Raw genomic sequence first — 12,782 nt, 5'->3', positions numbered from 1 at the left:
TTGAATTATTATTTGAGTGAAAATTTGTTAAAAGGGCTCTAACATCCTCTCTGAAACAGTAGGACCCTTATATCACTTTCCTTAGACTATACGGATTTCAAAAGCCACCTTGAGCAGGAGCGTACAGGCAGACGTCTAAGGCACATGAATGCAAATTGCATGGGTCTCCAAGTTACTAGGGAGTGGCGAGTATGAGGATGATGCTAAAAAAATTGTTTTTAATAGTCTATCCAAAGTAGAAACAAAATCCCCATTGGTATCAAGGCTTAGATGAGACAGTGTATTGGAGAACATGCACCATAACGGATCATTATAAACTGTATTAATATAAAATCCTCTTTCTAGTTTCCAGGTGACAAACATGAATAAATCATTATGATGATCCCCAATCCAATGCTCTTGAAGTTTATTTTAAAAACCCAAACTTCACATTGTTTTCTCTGTACTTTGCTGTTTATTTCCTCTTCCCCTCCTCTTCCTTTTCTTTATTTTACTCTAAGCCTTTCCCACATTGCCAAGGGTAGACCATTCCTTTGTCTCCGAACTCCCTCTGCGTGGTACTAATTGCATTGGGTTATAACGGTGTTCGTAACTTTGTTGATAGTTGAAGATTGAGAGCAGATGGGCAAAGGCAATATTTCACTGCATTAGCATCTGGTACATAGTAAGTGCTCAATAAAGCTTTGCTGAATGGACAAATGGATGAATAAGAGGCCATTTCCCTCATTGCATGTAATTTTATCCAACCCCCGCCCCCCCCCTTCATACTGTGCTTACAGTCTCTAACAGCTCACCAATGTCCTCTAATTGCCAAAACTAATGTCATCATCCTCGGATTCTAATGACACTATAATATAACCCATCATAACTCACCTCTCTTAATTTTTGTCACTCCACATATTCTGATTATTCCACTACCTCTCTGTTTCTTATTTTTTCCCTTCTAATACCTGATAGAACATTTCCATGAATCCCTGGCTTCTTTTCCAGAAACATATATAGGTAAAAGAGATATTCTCTACTTTCAAATTTCCAATAAGCCATCTGTTCAGAAAATTCCTAAATATAGATTTTGTTTCCCTAGGCTCTTATTCTCTACCCCCACCTCTCAAATTGCTTGTTGGGCATTTCAAACTAATCATTATATTTTCACGTAAAATCCAACAAAAACTATACTCATTTTCCTCTGACCAACTCCTCCATCCATTTCTTGATTCACTTGTGAATTCACTCAAATTGAGTCAGCCTGTCATTCTCCCCAAATACTTCGCAACTTTTTATTTCCATATTGCTGTTGTATAGTTTGTTTTACCTAAAATATCACCTTTCCTTAACTTAATTTTCTTTAAAAACCTTATCCAATCTTCAAGGCTCAAATCAGTTATCACCTTTTGAAGCCTTTCTTGATCATCACTGCTAGATTACCTCCTGCCTCCTCACTCCTATAGAATTTCTACAATACTTATGAAACCTATCATATAACACCGTATGTTATAGTTACCTTTAAATCATTATGTATCATAAGCCCTTTGAGGGAAAGCATGAGGCCCTGATTCAGGAACCACGTACCTGGTGGCACCATCCCTTGATGGACTGGAGATCTTTTTCCAGTTTAACAGTGAGTGTTTCTCGCTTACAATCTCTATTCTACTATTTTCTAATTGAACAACAGTAATAGTAGTCAAGTGGTCCTATGATGTGCTTTTACATTGAAAATTACTCTTTATTTTCCCCCAGTTGAACCCATATATGTTTCTGACAGCCAACCCCCCACCCCCACCAAAACAAGGGCTTTGACCATTCAGGACCCTGGGGGCTCCTATGATTTGGGAGAGGATGTGGCAAGGGCAGTGGGGCAACTCCAAAGTAGGTGGGCAGCAGACCTCTCCAGGAAAGGTCCTGCAGCCAAAATGGTTCATCCAAGATGTAAAAAACTCAAGAAGGTCTGTATCAACCCTTATATATTCAAGATTCATGATTTGAAAAGACAGGATCAGTTACCATGGATGAACTTCTAGTGAATGAACATTCTCAGCAACACCTGGGTGCTTAGTCATGGACTGTAAGATCTATCTAATGCTTGGGGCTGGTGCACTGGGATGCCCCAGAGGGATGGTACGGGGAGGGAGTTGGGAGGGGGGTTCAGGATGGGGAACACATGTACACCTGTGGCAGATTCATGTTGATGTATGGCAAAACCAATACAATATTGTAAAGTAATTAGCCTCCAATTAAAATAAACTAATTAAAAAAAAATTAGTGGAAAGACTTGCCTCTGGGTGTGATGGAGAAGGACTGCCCTGAGATATACAATGGGATCCAAGTCTGTCAACAAGGTGAGGTTCAAGGACAGACTGCAGGTCTAGCAGAGACTTGGGAAGCAGGTTATTTAGACTTGTAGCTGCATATGACTGGGAGTTGGATAGATACCAGGGAATCAGTAAGCAGAGTTTTGTTATTTATGCATGTCTTGGTTCCTCTTTTAATCTCTCAGAGAGTTCATTCCCTCTTTTACCTTCAATCATTACCCCTATATGAGGAAATATTTTTTTGGTCCTGAACAAATTTCATATTGTCCAGAGACCATCATCATTTGGATGTTTTCTTTCACTCAAATACAATATATCTATTTAGACCCAGTCTGAGAAGTAAGCAACATTTACCTTTCATTTGCTGAAATTAAAACAGCCCCTGCCAGGTAAAGAAACAGTGTTATCAGACTAGCACTTTTCTGAGCCTCTAGCTGCTGTGAGCTGGGTTCCAAGTCAGGTCCCCATTCGCTTCTACCGCCCCTTTTGTGGGGCTTAAGGATTGGTTCCCCCTCCTCTCTTCTTGGATGCTGCTCCAGAGAACTGGAACCAGTCATCGTCACTGGGTCCTGAGGAGTGAAGGTGCCCCTCTCAGCGTCTTTCAACTTCCAATTTCATGAAACATCACACACATACCTTTTAGTTTTTAAAATACGAATTTTAAAATTTTGTTTTGAGTGGGAGAAATTACAGAGTTTTAAAAAGAAAAATCCTTGGTATTTGTTGGAGTTTAATTAGTAAACCTAATATTATTTAGTATATTTGTCTCTGCAATGTTAAAAAATTCTAGGTAGCCATTGCCTTCAGTAAATGGGTATTCTTTCTGAAGGGACTCTCATTATCTCTCTCTGTCTCTCTCCCTTCACTCTATGGAAAGTTTATAGGAAAGACTGAAATCAGTTCTACCATCTGCAGCTCAAGTCTTTTTCTCTGCCTACACTTTGTTTCTAGAAGGAAATTGGGCAAAGCTTACCAAGACAGTTTGACCCAGCTATTCAATTTTCAGGAGTTTATTCTATGAAAAGAACAAGGGATGCTCTCAGATTTCTGTCAAGAATATTAATTTCAGAGTTACCTGTAATCATTCAAAATGGAAACAATATACATCTAAAAATAGAGGAATGATTAAATAAATGATTATAGCTATGCAATATAATGCATCCTTTAAAAATCTTATTTTGAAAACTATTTCATGATTTGGAAAATGAAACAAAACAAAACACACACAAAAAAACAACCATTGAAACTGTTTTTATTATGATCCAAAATGTATATTGAATATGAGTGACTCTATGTGGCATAAGTAACACAGAAAAAGTAAGTATAGCGTTCCAGACCTATATCTAGTTTTCTGTATTGGAATGGTAGATTGTTTACACTTTTTAAAATGGAGGTCTTGGAAATACAGCCTTGAGGCCTTATTCCTAACTCTACCTTGAAAATAGTTATAAACCCTGAGGGTGCCATTGATAATGTTCTTCCAAATGTTTTTATAGGAGCATGTATTATTTTATTTGTTCATTCATTTAATCAGTAAGCATATAGTGACTTCTAAGTACCAAGCACTCTTCTTCGTTCTGAGGAGATAAAAGTAAACAAAACAGAAAAGACACGCTCCTTGCTCTGCCCAGGGTTTAGAATCCTTTAAAATTAGAAGCAGCATTCTTTAAAATTTCATTTCATTTGACCCAGTAATTTTATTTCTGGGAATCTACCCTAAGGAAACAATCAAGAAAACAAAATAAAATTATCATACAGAATTAGCAGATTCTCAACAGTAGGGAGATGGTTAAAGTAATAATAGCATATTCGTGTAATGGAATAATATTAAGAGGAAGCCACTGCCATTATGTTACTGAAGAGTGTTAATTACATGAGAAAATATTATTCATGTTTTCCATTAATATAAAAAAAAATAACCTACCAAATTACCTAGAATCTTACTTCAATAATGTAATGAAATAGTCATAAAAAGAGAAATTCAAATGTTAACAGGTGTTACTTTTGCATGGTGGAGTCATGGGTGATTTGTATTTTTGTGTCTATGTTCTTCATGAATGAGGTTTAATTTTACAATCAGGAAAACCATGTTGCTTTAATTTTTTAAGATAATTCAAAGATTATCTGTTAAAAATTCAAGGAGCATACAAAAAGGTAATTTAACATTTCCTCCAAGTCTGCATCGCCTTGGCGGAGTAAAGAAGAGATCATTCATATGGAGGCCTCTTCCTCTCTAAAACACTCTAGGGAAAAAATGGATGACCATGCCTGTAGGGAAGCTAGATTCATTGGAGGGCCTAAGGGGATTAATTCACTCTGCTCACGAGGCTGAGCAAGGAAAAACAGAAGGAGCATTGGAGAACCTAGAGACACAGCCTTGAAGCAGCATCCCTAACTCTCCTTGAACTCTAACCCTGAGCATGCCGTTGATAACCTGCACATCAGGCACAAGTGGCATTTCTTGTCATTTCCCTCAGCTCTGACACCAGAGATCTTCTGATCTTCCTGAGGGTGTCACAGAGAGTCAGGGTCCTGTGTGTGGTTTGCCTAGAGACAAACAGTGGAGCCTGAGATGTCAGAGTCAAGGCAGCCAAAATCGGGCTCCTTTCTCAACCCACTGTGAAGACCTTGACCCTGAATCCTACCCCGCACCTTCTAAGCGCAAAGAGAAAGAGAAGAGCTATGGAGCATGTCATTGCTGTATAAGCCAGAGCAGGAGAGCTGTCTGCTGGGGCTCCATCAGCTACTGAATGCTTGGGCTCACACTGACTGTCGGGTCTCCCTTGAGCTCACAAGTACCCAATGAAGTAAAAATATCAACTTTCCCTCTAAGTTAGGGATAATCAAGATAGTATGTGTAAAGCTGAAATAGCATCAGGCTTCACTGCACATAAAATCAGTTATGCATCATGCTGTGAGTTTTCTAAGTTTAAGGGGGCTGAGAAGTTAAGGGAGCAAGTCACTGCAGAAAGACTTACAGGTGTACCTGACATCCAGCAAAACAAATATCTAAAAACCAGAGTAGCATAAGAGATAAATTCTCAAAAAAATTCATTTCAGTACCACTTTGAGTAATTGGTTTCTCTCCTACATTTAAAATATAAATTGACTCACCACAATTTATTTTTCACATTACATATTAAGCACATAAGAGTTGCATAAAGGGAATTTAAAAATCAGCATTTGGATATCACTGCAAAAGAAACATAGTTTCCTCTGATTTAAAAAGAGATTTGGCTATAGAATCCGCTCAAATCAATTCCAAATTTTATGCAAAAGAGTTCAATAATTTTGGGAAAAAATTTTTGAAGCTTTTCTCATAGCTTCTTCTTTGGGTTTCTCATATTTATTTATCTCAGCAAGGCCATCAGAAGGACCCATTTCAAAATCACAGTGGCAGGTGTTTTAAGCATACCTCCACATCCTAGGTAAACATTTAACACTTGTGAATCTATAGATATACACATTAGAGACCTAGGGCACTCACAAAAAGTCAATACAAATAGAGCTATGCTCTAATAATTAGTTTTCCATCATGCCATCTTAGGACCCACTTGAAAATGCCAACATTTTCACTATTAATCAGCTTCTGGAACCCTAGCCTGTCGAATGCAGGAAAAAGCTCTCAATTGCCTTTGATTGCCTTTGCCAAGCATGTTTCTCTATGGATACAGACAGTCTAAAAACATTGACCTTACATGGCAAGAGAAATTTTGAAAAACTCCTGGATCCCTATATGTGGAGTTTCTTAAGAACAACATAGCTGCCTCTCATTCCTGAATGAGAACTCCTAGCAGCATAGACAGAGCTTAATTAGAATTCTGCATTTTATGATTCTAATTGAATGCTCTTAACATCCAAATAATATTAGAGGGGTAAGACGGGAGCAAAAAGCCCCTGAATCTTCAGGAAAAAGTGAAAATGAGGAATTTTGCCTACATGTACTCAAAACTCGAAAGCATCCAAAGGTTGAACAGCAGAAGAGCAGCCCTGCAAGGATTCACAGTACCCCAGTCAGGGGCCAGACCCTTGGCTATACCCTAGGTATCCCCTTTAGGCTGTAAAGGCAGAAGACAGAAGGAATATATGGAAAGAAGCAAAGTAGGAGTTGAAAGGAAAAATGTCAGGGAGATGAGTGGAGAAGGGGAAAAAAAGAGTTAAATGAAGGAAAAAAAGGGGGGGGGGGATGTTTCCAGGCAGCTCAGTGGTAAAGAATCCACCTGCCAATGCAGGAGATGCAGGAGATGCAAGTTCACTCCCTATGTGGGAACGATGCACTGGAGACGAGAACGGCAACCCACTCCAGTATTCTTGCCTGGAAAATCCCATGGACAGAGGAGCCTGGCGGGCTACAATCCATGGGGTTGCAAAGAGTCGGACATGACTGAGTGATTGTACACACATATGTACATGTAATGGAAAGGAGACAGAAAAATGGAAAGGAGTAGAAAAGGAAAGAGAGATAGAAAAGAAAAGCATCAGATAAGATTAAAATCCCCCATCAATAACTGACTCGGCTAGCTGTCAGTACAAATCCAGTGGTACAAGTGGTCAATCTCCACCTTGAACCATGCACTATTCCACCCTGAAGCTCCATAGCAGTGCTATCTTCCTTTAAAGATACTTTTTCCCTTTTTCCACAAATGTCAAGCTCACCTATCGAAGGCCACAGCCGTCATGGAGTAAATACTGGCAAAGACAGCAGCAATGGGGAAGAAGTTGTGGAATTTGCAGTAGAACAGGCCATAGTACCACTCATTGTGGACTGCGTAGGTGAAGTTCACCACTGTATTGAATGCAGCCATGGAGGCCTCTGCGAAGGCCAGGTTCACCAGGAAGTAGTTAGTAACTGTCCTCATTCTCTTGTGGGCCAAGATGATCCACATAACCACCACGTTGCCCACCACAGAGGTCACCACGATGACAGTGTAGGCAGCTGCCCAAAGGACAATTTGCCAGGCTGGCTGCACAAACTGGTTAGGCTCCGAGATGTTGGTGGAGATGTTTGAGAAGAGGTCTGAGTCCACTGGGAGGACGTTATCCATTCTTCTGCTAAGCGATTAAACCCTCCTCTCTATACACACACGGACCCTTTTGCAGCAGGGTCCTGAGCCAGCGCCTGAGATCAAAAAGCCCTGTTTAACCCAGACGGGAGGGCTCGTAGGCTCTTTCTGGACAGAACCCCTTCCTTACAAGAAGGCTTGACGCTCAAATAAAATCTTCTAGATGTGCTGTATATCCTTGGCTTTGAATTCCTCCACTTTTAAGCTTCAGGAAGCACTTGAGTTCTGTAATCTGCAAACAGCGTCTCTCCCGCGTTGAGCTGGAACAGAGAAAGAAATTCCACGGGTCACGGTTCCAGGAGGCAGGAGACACCCCCCCACCTTACTGCACCTGCTGCTGCTTCCAAGTGCTGTTCTTCCTGCCTGCAGCGAGAAAGGCAAAGCCCTATGCTGCGTGAGGACCTGGGGGCGAAGATAAGGCTGGGAGGTATTAGTCACAGTACAACCTGTAAAAGTCAGAGTCTGTGGCCGGGATTCTGGGGCCCTGGGTCCAGCTGGAGATTTTTTTCCTCTGCTTTCATTACCGCCGCCGCCGCTGCCGCCGCCGCCGCCTGCAGCTTTGCAGGCGCCTCTTGGCTCAAGTCCTGCTCAGCTTGGGAGTTAGCAGAACCTTGGCAGGCTGCGCCCGAGGTCTTTATAACAGGCTGTAGCGACGTCACCGAGAAGGGGCAGTACCTGGGCTGCGTACTCGCCGGCCCTCTTTCACAGGGCCGCAGCTGCACTATCTGTTGACAACCGGCTCACTGCACCATCACAGCCACCAAGCCTTTTGCTGCTACCTGCTGTGGGAGTCTGCAAACCGTGCGTGCTCCCAACACAATCCTGGAGGGGGCGCTAGCTAGGTCGCCTTGGAGTAACTGCGCCAGATGGGGTCCGCAGCTGCAAGCACAGATGAACCAAAGGGGAAAAGAAGGATTTGGGAAGGAGCTGCAGGGATGGACACCCAACATCCAAAGAGGGCGGGAATGCTGCCGTAACTCTGCAGAGGCCCCTGCCTCTGGAGGTTGGAGTTGGCGATGTGTGGGGGTAACGTGCCGACGCTGCGCTCCCCACCTCGCTCCAGCCCGAAACACTCCCCAAATACTTGGTTCCTTTCACTAGTAGACCGAATCCCTGGAGGCAGTGATAGGTTCTAAGCTTTGGAGAACAGCTTCCTCAGCTCCCCTGGGAGCTTGGCCCCTTGCTCCGTGAAAAGCCCCAGCTAAGCTCTCCAGATGAAGCCCCTGCGCAGGCAGTGGGGACTGGGCTGAGCTCTCTGCTAACCAGTGTGTTTCCCAGACGCGCAGCTCTGGGCTCTCTGCCAGCAACCCCTGTCTCGAGTTCGCGGTCCGGCAACCTGCAACCTCTGCCTCTGAGCCTCCCGGGACTGTGGGCCAGAGTCCATCCCCGGTAGCGTCGGGGATTCGTCTTCCTCTCACCAACCCGCTGCCAAGTTTGCATAAGCACTGGAGGAGAGGTCTGCCAGTCTTCGCTCCCCACTCCATCCCCAGCCCTGGCGGGCTTTAAGACCTTGTCTCCAAGGCCATTTCAAATGGCCAAGCTGGAACAGGGTCCAGAGAAGCAGTAGGAAGGGCTCCCTAGTAGTTCAGTTCAGTTCACTCGCTCAGTCCTGTCCGACTCTTTGCGACCCCATGCACGCCAGGCCTCCCTGTCCATCACCAACTCCCGGAGTTTATCCAAACTCATGTCCATTGAGGCGGTGATGCCATCCAACGATCTCATCCTCTGTCATCCCCTTCTCCTCCTGCTTTCAATCTTTCCCAACATCAGGGTCTTTTCAAATGAGTCAGCACTTCGCATCAGGTGGCCAAAATATTGGAGTTTCAGCTTCAACATCAGTCCTTCCAATGAACGCCCAGGACTGATTTCCTTTAGGATGGACTGGTTTGATCTCCTGCAGTCCAGGGGACTCTCAAGAGTCCTCTCCAACACCACAGTTCAAAAGCATCAATTCTTCGGTGCTCAGCTTTCTTTATAGTCCAACTCTCACATCCATACATGACCACAGGAAAAACCATAGCCTTGACTAGATGGACCTTTGTGGACAAAGTAATGTCTCTGCTTTTCAATATGCTGTCTAGGTTAGTCATAACTGTCCTTCCAAGGAGTAAGCGTCTTTTAATTTCATGGCTGCAATCACCATCTGCATTTATTTTGGAGCCCAGAAAAATTAAGTCAGCCACTGTTTCCCCATCTATTTGCCATGAAGTGATGGGACCAGGTGCCATGATCTTAGTTTTCTGAATGTTGAGCTTTAAGCCAACTTTTTCACTCTCCACTTTCACTTTCATCAAGAGGCTCTTTAGTTCTTCTTCACTTTCTGCCATAAGGGTGGTTTCATCTGCATATCTGAGGTTATTGATATTTCTCCCAGCAATCTTGATTCCAGCTTATGCTTCATCCAGCCTGGTGTTTCTCATGATGTACTCTGCATAAAAGTTAAATAAGCAGGGTGACAATATACAGCCTTGACATACTCCTTTGCCTATTTGGAACCAGTCTGTTGTTCCATGTCCAGTTCTAACTGTTGCTTCCTGACCTGCATACAGGTTTCTCAAGAGGCAGGTTAGGTGGTCTGGTATTCCCATCCCTTGAAGATTTTTCCACAGTTTATTGTGATTCACACAAAGACTTTGGCATAGTCAATAAAGCAGAAATAGATGTTTTTCTGGAACTCTCTTGCTTTTTCAATGCTCCAGTGGATGTTGGCAATTTGATCTCTGGTTCCTCTGCCTTTTCTAAAGCCAGCTTGAACAACTGGAAGTTCACGGTTCACGTATTGCTGAAGCCTGGCTTGGAGAATTTTGAGCATTACTTTACTAGCGTGTGAGATGAGTACAACTGTGCGGTAGTTTGAGCGTTCTTTGGCCTTGCCTTTCTTTGGGATTGGAATGAAAACTGACCTTTTCCAGTCCTGTGGCCACTGATGAGTTTTCCAAATTTGCTGGCATGCTGGGTGCAGCACTTTCACAGCATCATCTTTTAGGATTTGAAATAGCTCCACTGGAATTCCATCACCTCCACTAGCCTTGTTCATAGTGATACTTCCTAAGGCCCACTTGACTTCATATTCCAGGATGTCTGGCTCTAGGTGAGTGATCACACCTTCATGGTTATCTGGATCATGAAGATCTTTTTTGTACCGTTCTAATGTGTATTCTTGCCACCTCTTCTTAATATCTTCTGCTTCTGTTAGGTCCCTACCATTTCTGTCCTTTATTGTGCCCATCTTTGCATGAAATGTTCCCTTAGTATCTCTAGTTTTCTTGAAGAGATCTCTAGTCTTTCCTGTTCTATTGTTTTCCTTTATTTCTTTGCATTGATCGCTGAGGAAGGCTTTCTTATCTCTCCTTGCTATTCTTTGGAACTCTGCATTCAAATGGGTATATCTTTCCTTTTCTCCTTTGCCTTTCACTTCTCTTCTTTTCACAGCTGTTTGTAAGGCCTCCCCAGACAGCCATTTTGCTTTTTTGCATTTCTTTTCCATGGGGATGGTCTTGATCCCTGTCTCTTGTACAATGTCATGAACCTCCGTCCATAGTTCATCAGGCACTCTGTCTATCAGATCTAGTCCCTTAAATCTATTTCTCACTTCCACTGTATAATCATAAGGGATTTGATTTAGGTCATACCTGAATGGTCTAGTGGTTTCCCCCACTTTCTTCAATTTAAATCTGAATTTGGCAACAAGGAGTTCATGATAGGAGCCACAGTCAGCTTCCGGTCTTGTTTTTGCTGACTGTATAGAGCTTCTATCCATCTTTGGCTGTAAAGTTATAATCAATCTGATTTTGGTGTTGACCATCTGGTGATGTCCATATGTAGAGTCTTCTCTTGTGTTGTTGGAAGAGAGTGTTTGCTATGACCAGTGCGTTCTCTAGGCAAAATTAAGTTAGCCTTTGCACTGTTTCATTCTGTACTCCAAGGTCAAATTTGCCTGTTACTCCAGGTATCTCTTGTCTTCCTACTTTTGCATTCCAGTTCCCTATGATGAAAAGGACATCTTTTTTGGGTGTTAGTTCTAAAAGGTCTTGTAGGTCTTCATAGAACCATTCAACTTCACCTTCTTTGGCGTTACTGGTCAGGGCATAGACTTGAATTATCATGATATTGAATGGTTTGCCTTGGAAATGAACAGAGACCATTCTGTTGTTTTTGAGATTGCATCTAAGTACTGCATTTTGGACTCTTCTGTTGACCATGATGGCTACTCCATTTCTTCCAAGGGATTCCTGCCCACAGTAGTAGATATAATGGTCATCTGAGTTAAATTCACCCATTCCAGTCCATCCTAGTTCACTGATTCCTAGAATGTCGACGTTCACTCTTGCCATCCGCTGTTTGACCACTTCCAATTTGCCTTGATTCATGGACCTAACATTCCAGGTTCCTATGCAATATTGCTCTTTACAGCATTGGACCTTGCTTCTATCACCAGTCACATCCACAACTGGGTATTGTTTTTGCTTTGGCTCCATCCTTTCCTTCTTTCTGGAGTTATTTCTCCACTGATCTCCAGTAGCATATTGGGCACCTGTCCAATTGGGCATATTGGGCACCAGAAGCATATTGGGCTTCCCTGTCCTTCACTATCTCCCTCAATTTGCTCAAACTCACGTCCATTGAGTTGGTGATGCAATCCAACCATCTCATCGCCTGTCATCCCCTTCTCCTCCTGCCTTCAATCTTTCCCAGGATCAGGGTCTTTTCAAATGAGTCAGTTCTTTTCATCTGATGGCAAAAGTATTGGAGTTCCAGCTTCAGCATCAGTCCTTCCAATGAACATTCAGTGTTAATTTCCTTTAGGATGGACTGGTTTGGTCTCCTTGCAGTCCAAGAGACTCTCAAGAGTCTTCTCCAACACTACAGTTCAAAAGCATCAATTCTTTGCCACTCAGCTTTCTTTATAGTCCAACTTTTACATCCATACATGACTACTGGAAAAACCATAGCTTTGACTAGATGGACATTTGTTGGCAAAGTAATGCCTTTGCTTTTGAATACACTGTCTAGCTTGGTCATAGCTTCTCTTCCAAGGAGCAATGGTCTTTTAATTTGATGGCTGCAGTCACCACCTGTAGTGACTGCTTCCATTGTTTCCCCAACTATCTGCCATGAAGTGATGGGACTGAATGTCATGATCTTAGTTTTTTGAATGTTGACTTTTAAGCCAACTTTCTCACTCTCCTCTTTCACTTTAATCATGAGGCTCTTTAGTTCCTCTTCACTTTCTGCCATAAGGGTCATGTCATCTGCATATCTGAGGTTATTGATATTTCTCCCAAAAATCTTGATTCCAGCTTATGCTTCATCCGGCCCGGCATTTCATATAATGTACTCTGCATTTAAGTTGAATAAGCAGGGTGACAATATATGGCTTTGATGTATTCCTTTCCCTACTTGGAACCAG

General features: G+C 42.6%; 1 protein-coding gene across 1 annotated transcript in view; it reads right to left on the bottom strand.

The window, feature by feature from the left end:
- The window catches only part of TACR1 (tachykinin receptor 1), a 182,327-nt gene extending 174,342 nt beyond the window's left edge, over positions 1–7,985 (bottom strand). The window contains exon 1 of the mRNA XM_044925729.2: positions 6,966–7,985. Within this exon, the coding sequence (XP_044781664.2) occupies positions 6,966–7,354 (389 nt within the window). The 5' untranslated portion in view covers positions 7,355–7,985. The remainder of the gene's footprint in view (positions 1–6,965) is intronic.
- Positions 7,986–12,782: the final 4,797 nt, after the last annotated feature.

This window comes from Bubalus bubalis, chromosome 12 (genome assembly GCF_019923935.1).
Source record: "Bubalus bubalis isolate 160015118507 breed Murrah chromosome 12, NDDB_SH_1, whole genome shotgun sequence".
Taxonomy (NCBI): domain Eukaryota; kingdom Metazoa; phylum Chordata; class Mammalia; order Artiodactyla; family Bovidae; genus Bubalus; species Bubalus bubalis.
The sequence above is the reverse complement of the archived record's forward strand: the minus strand, read 5'-3'. Positions and strand labels throughout refer to the sequence as shown.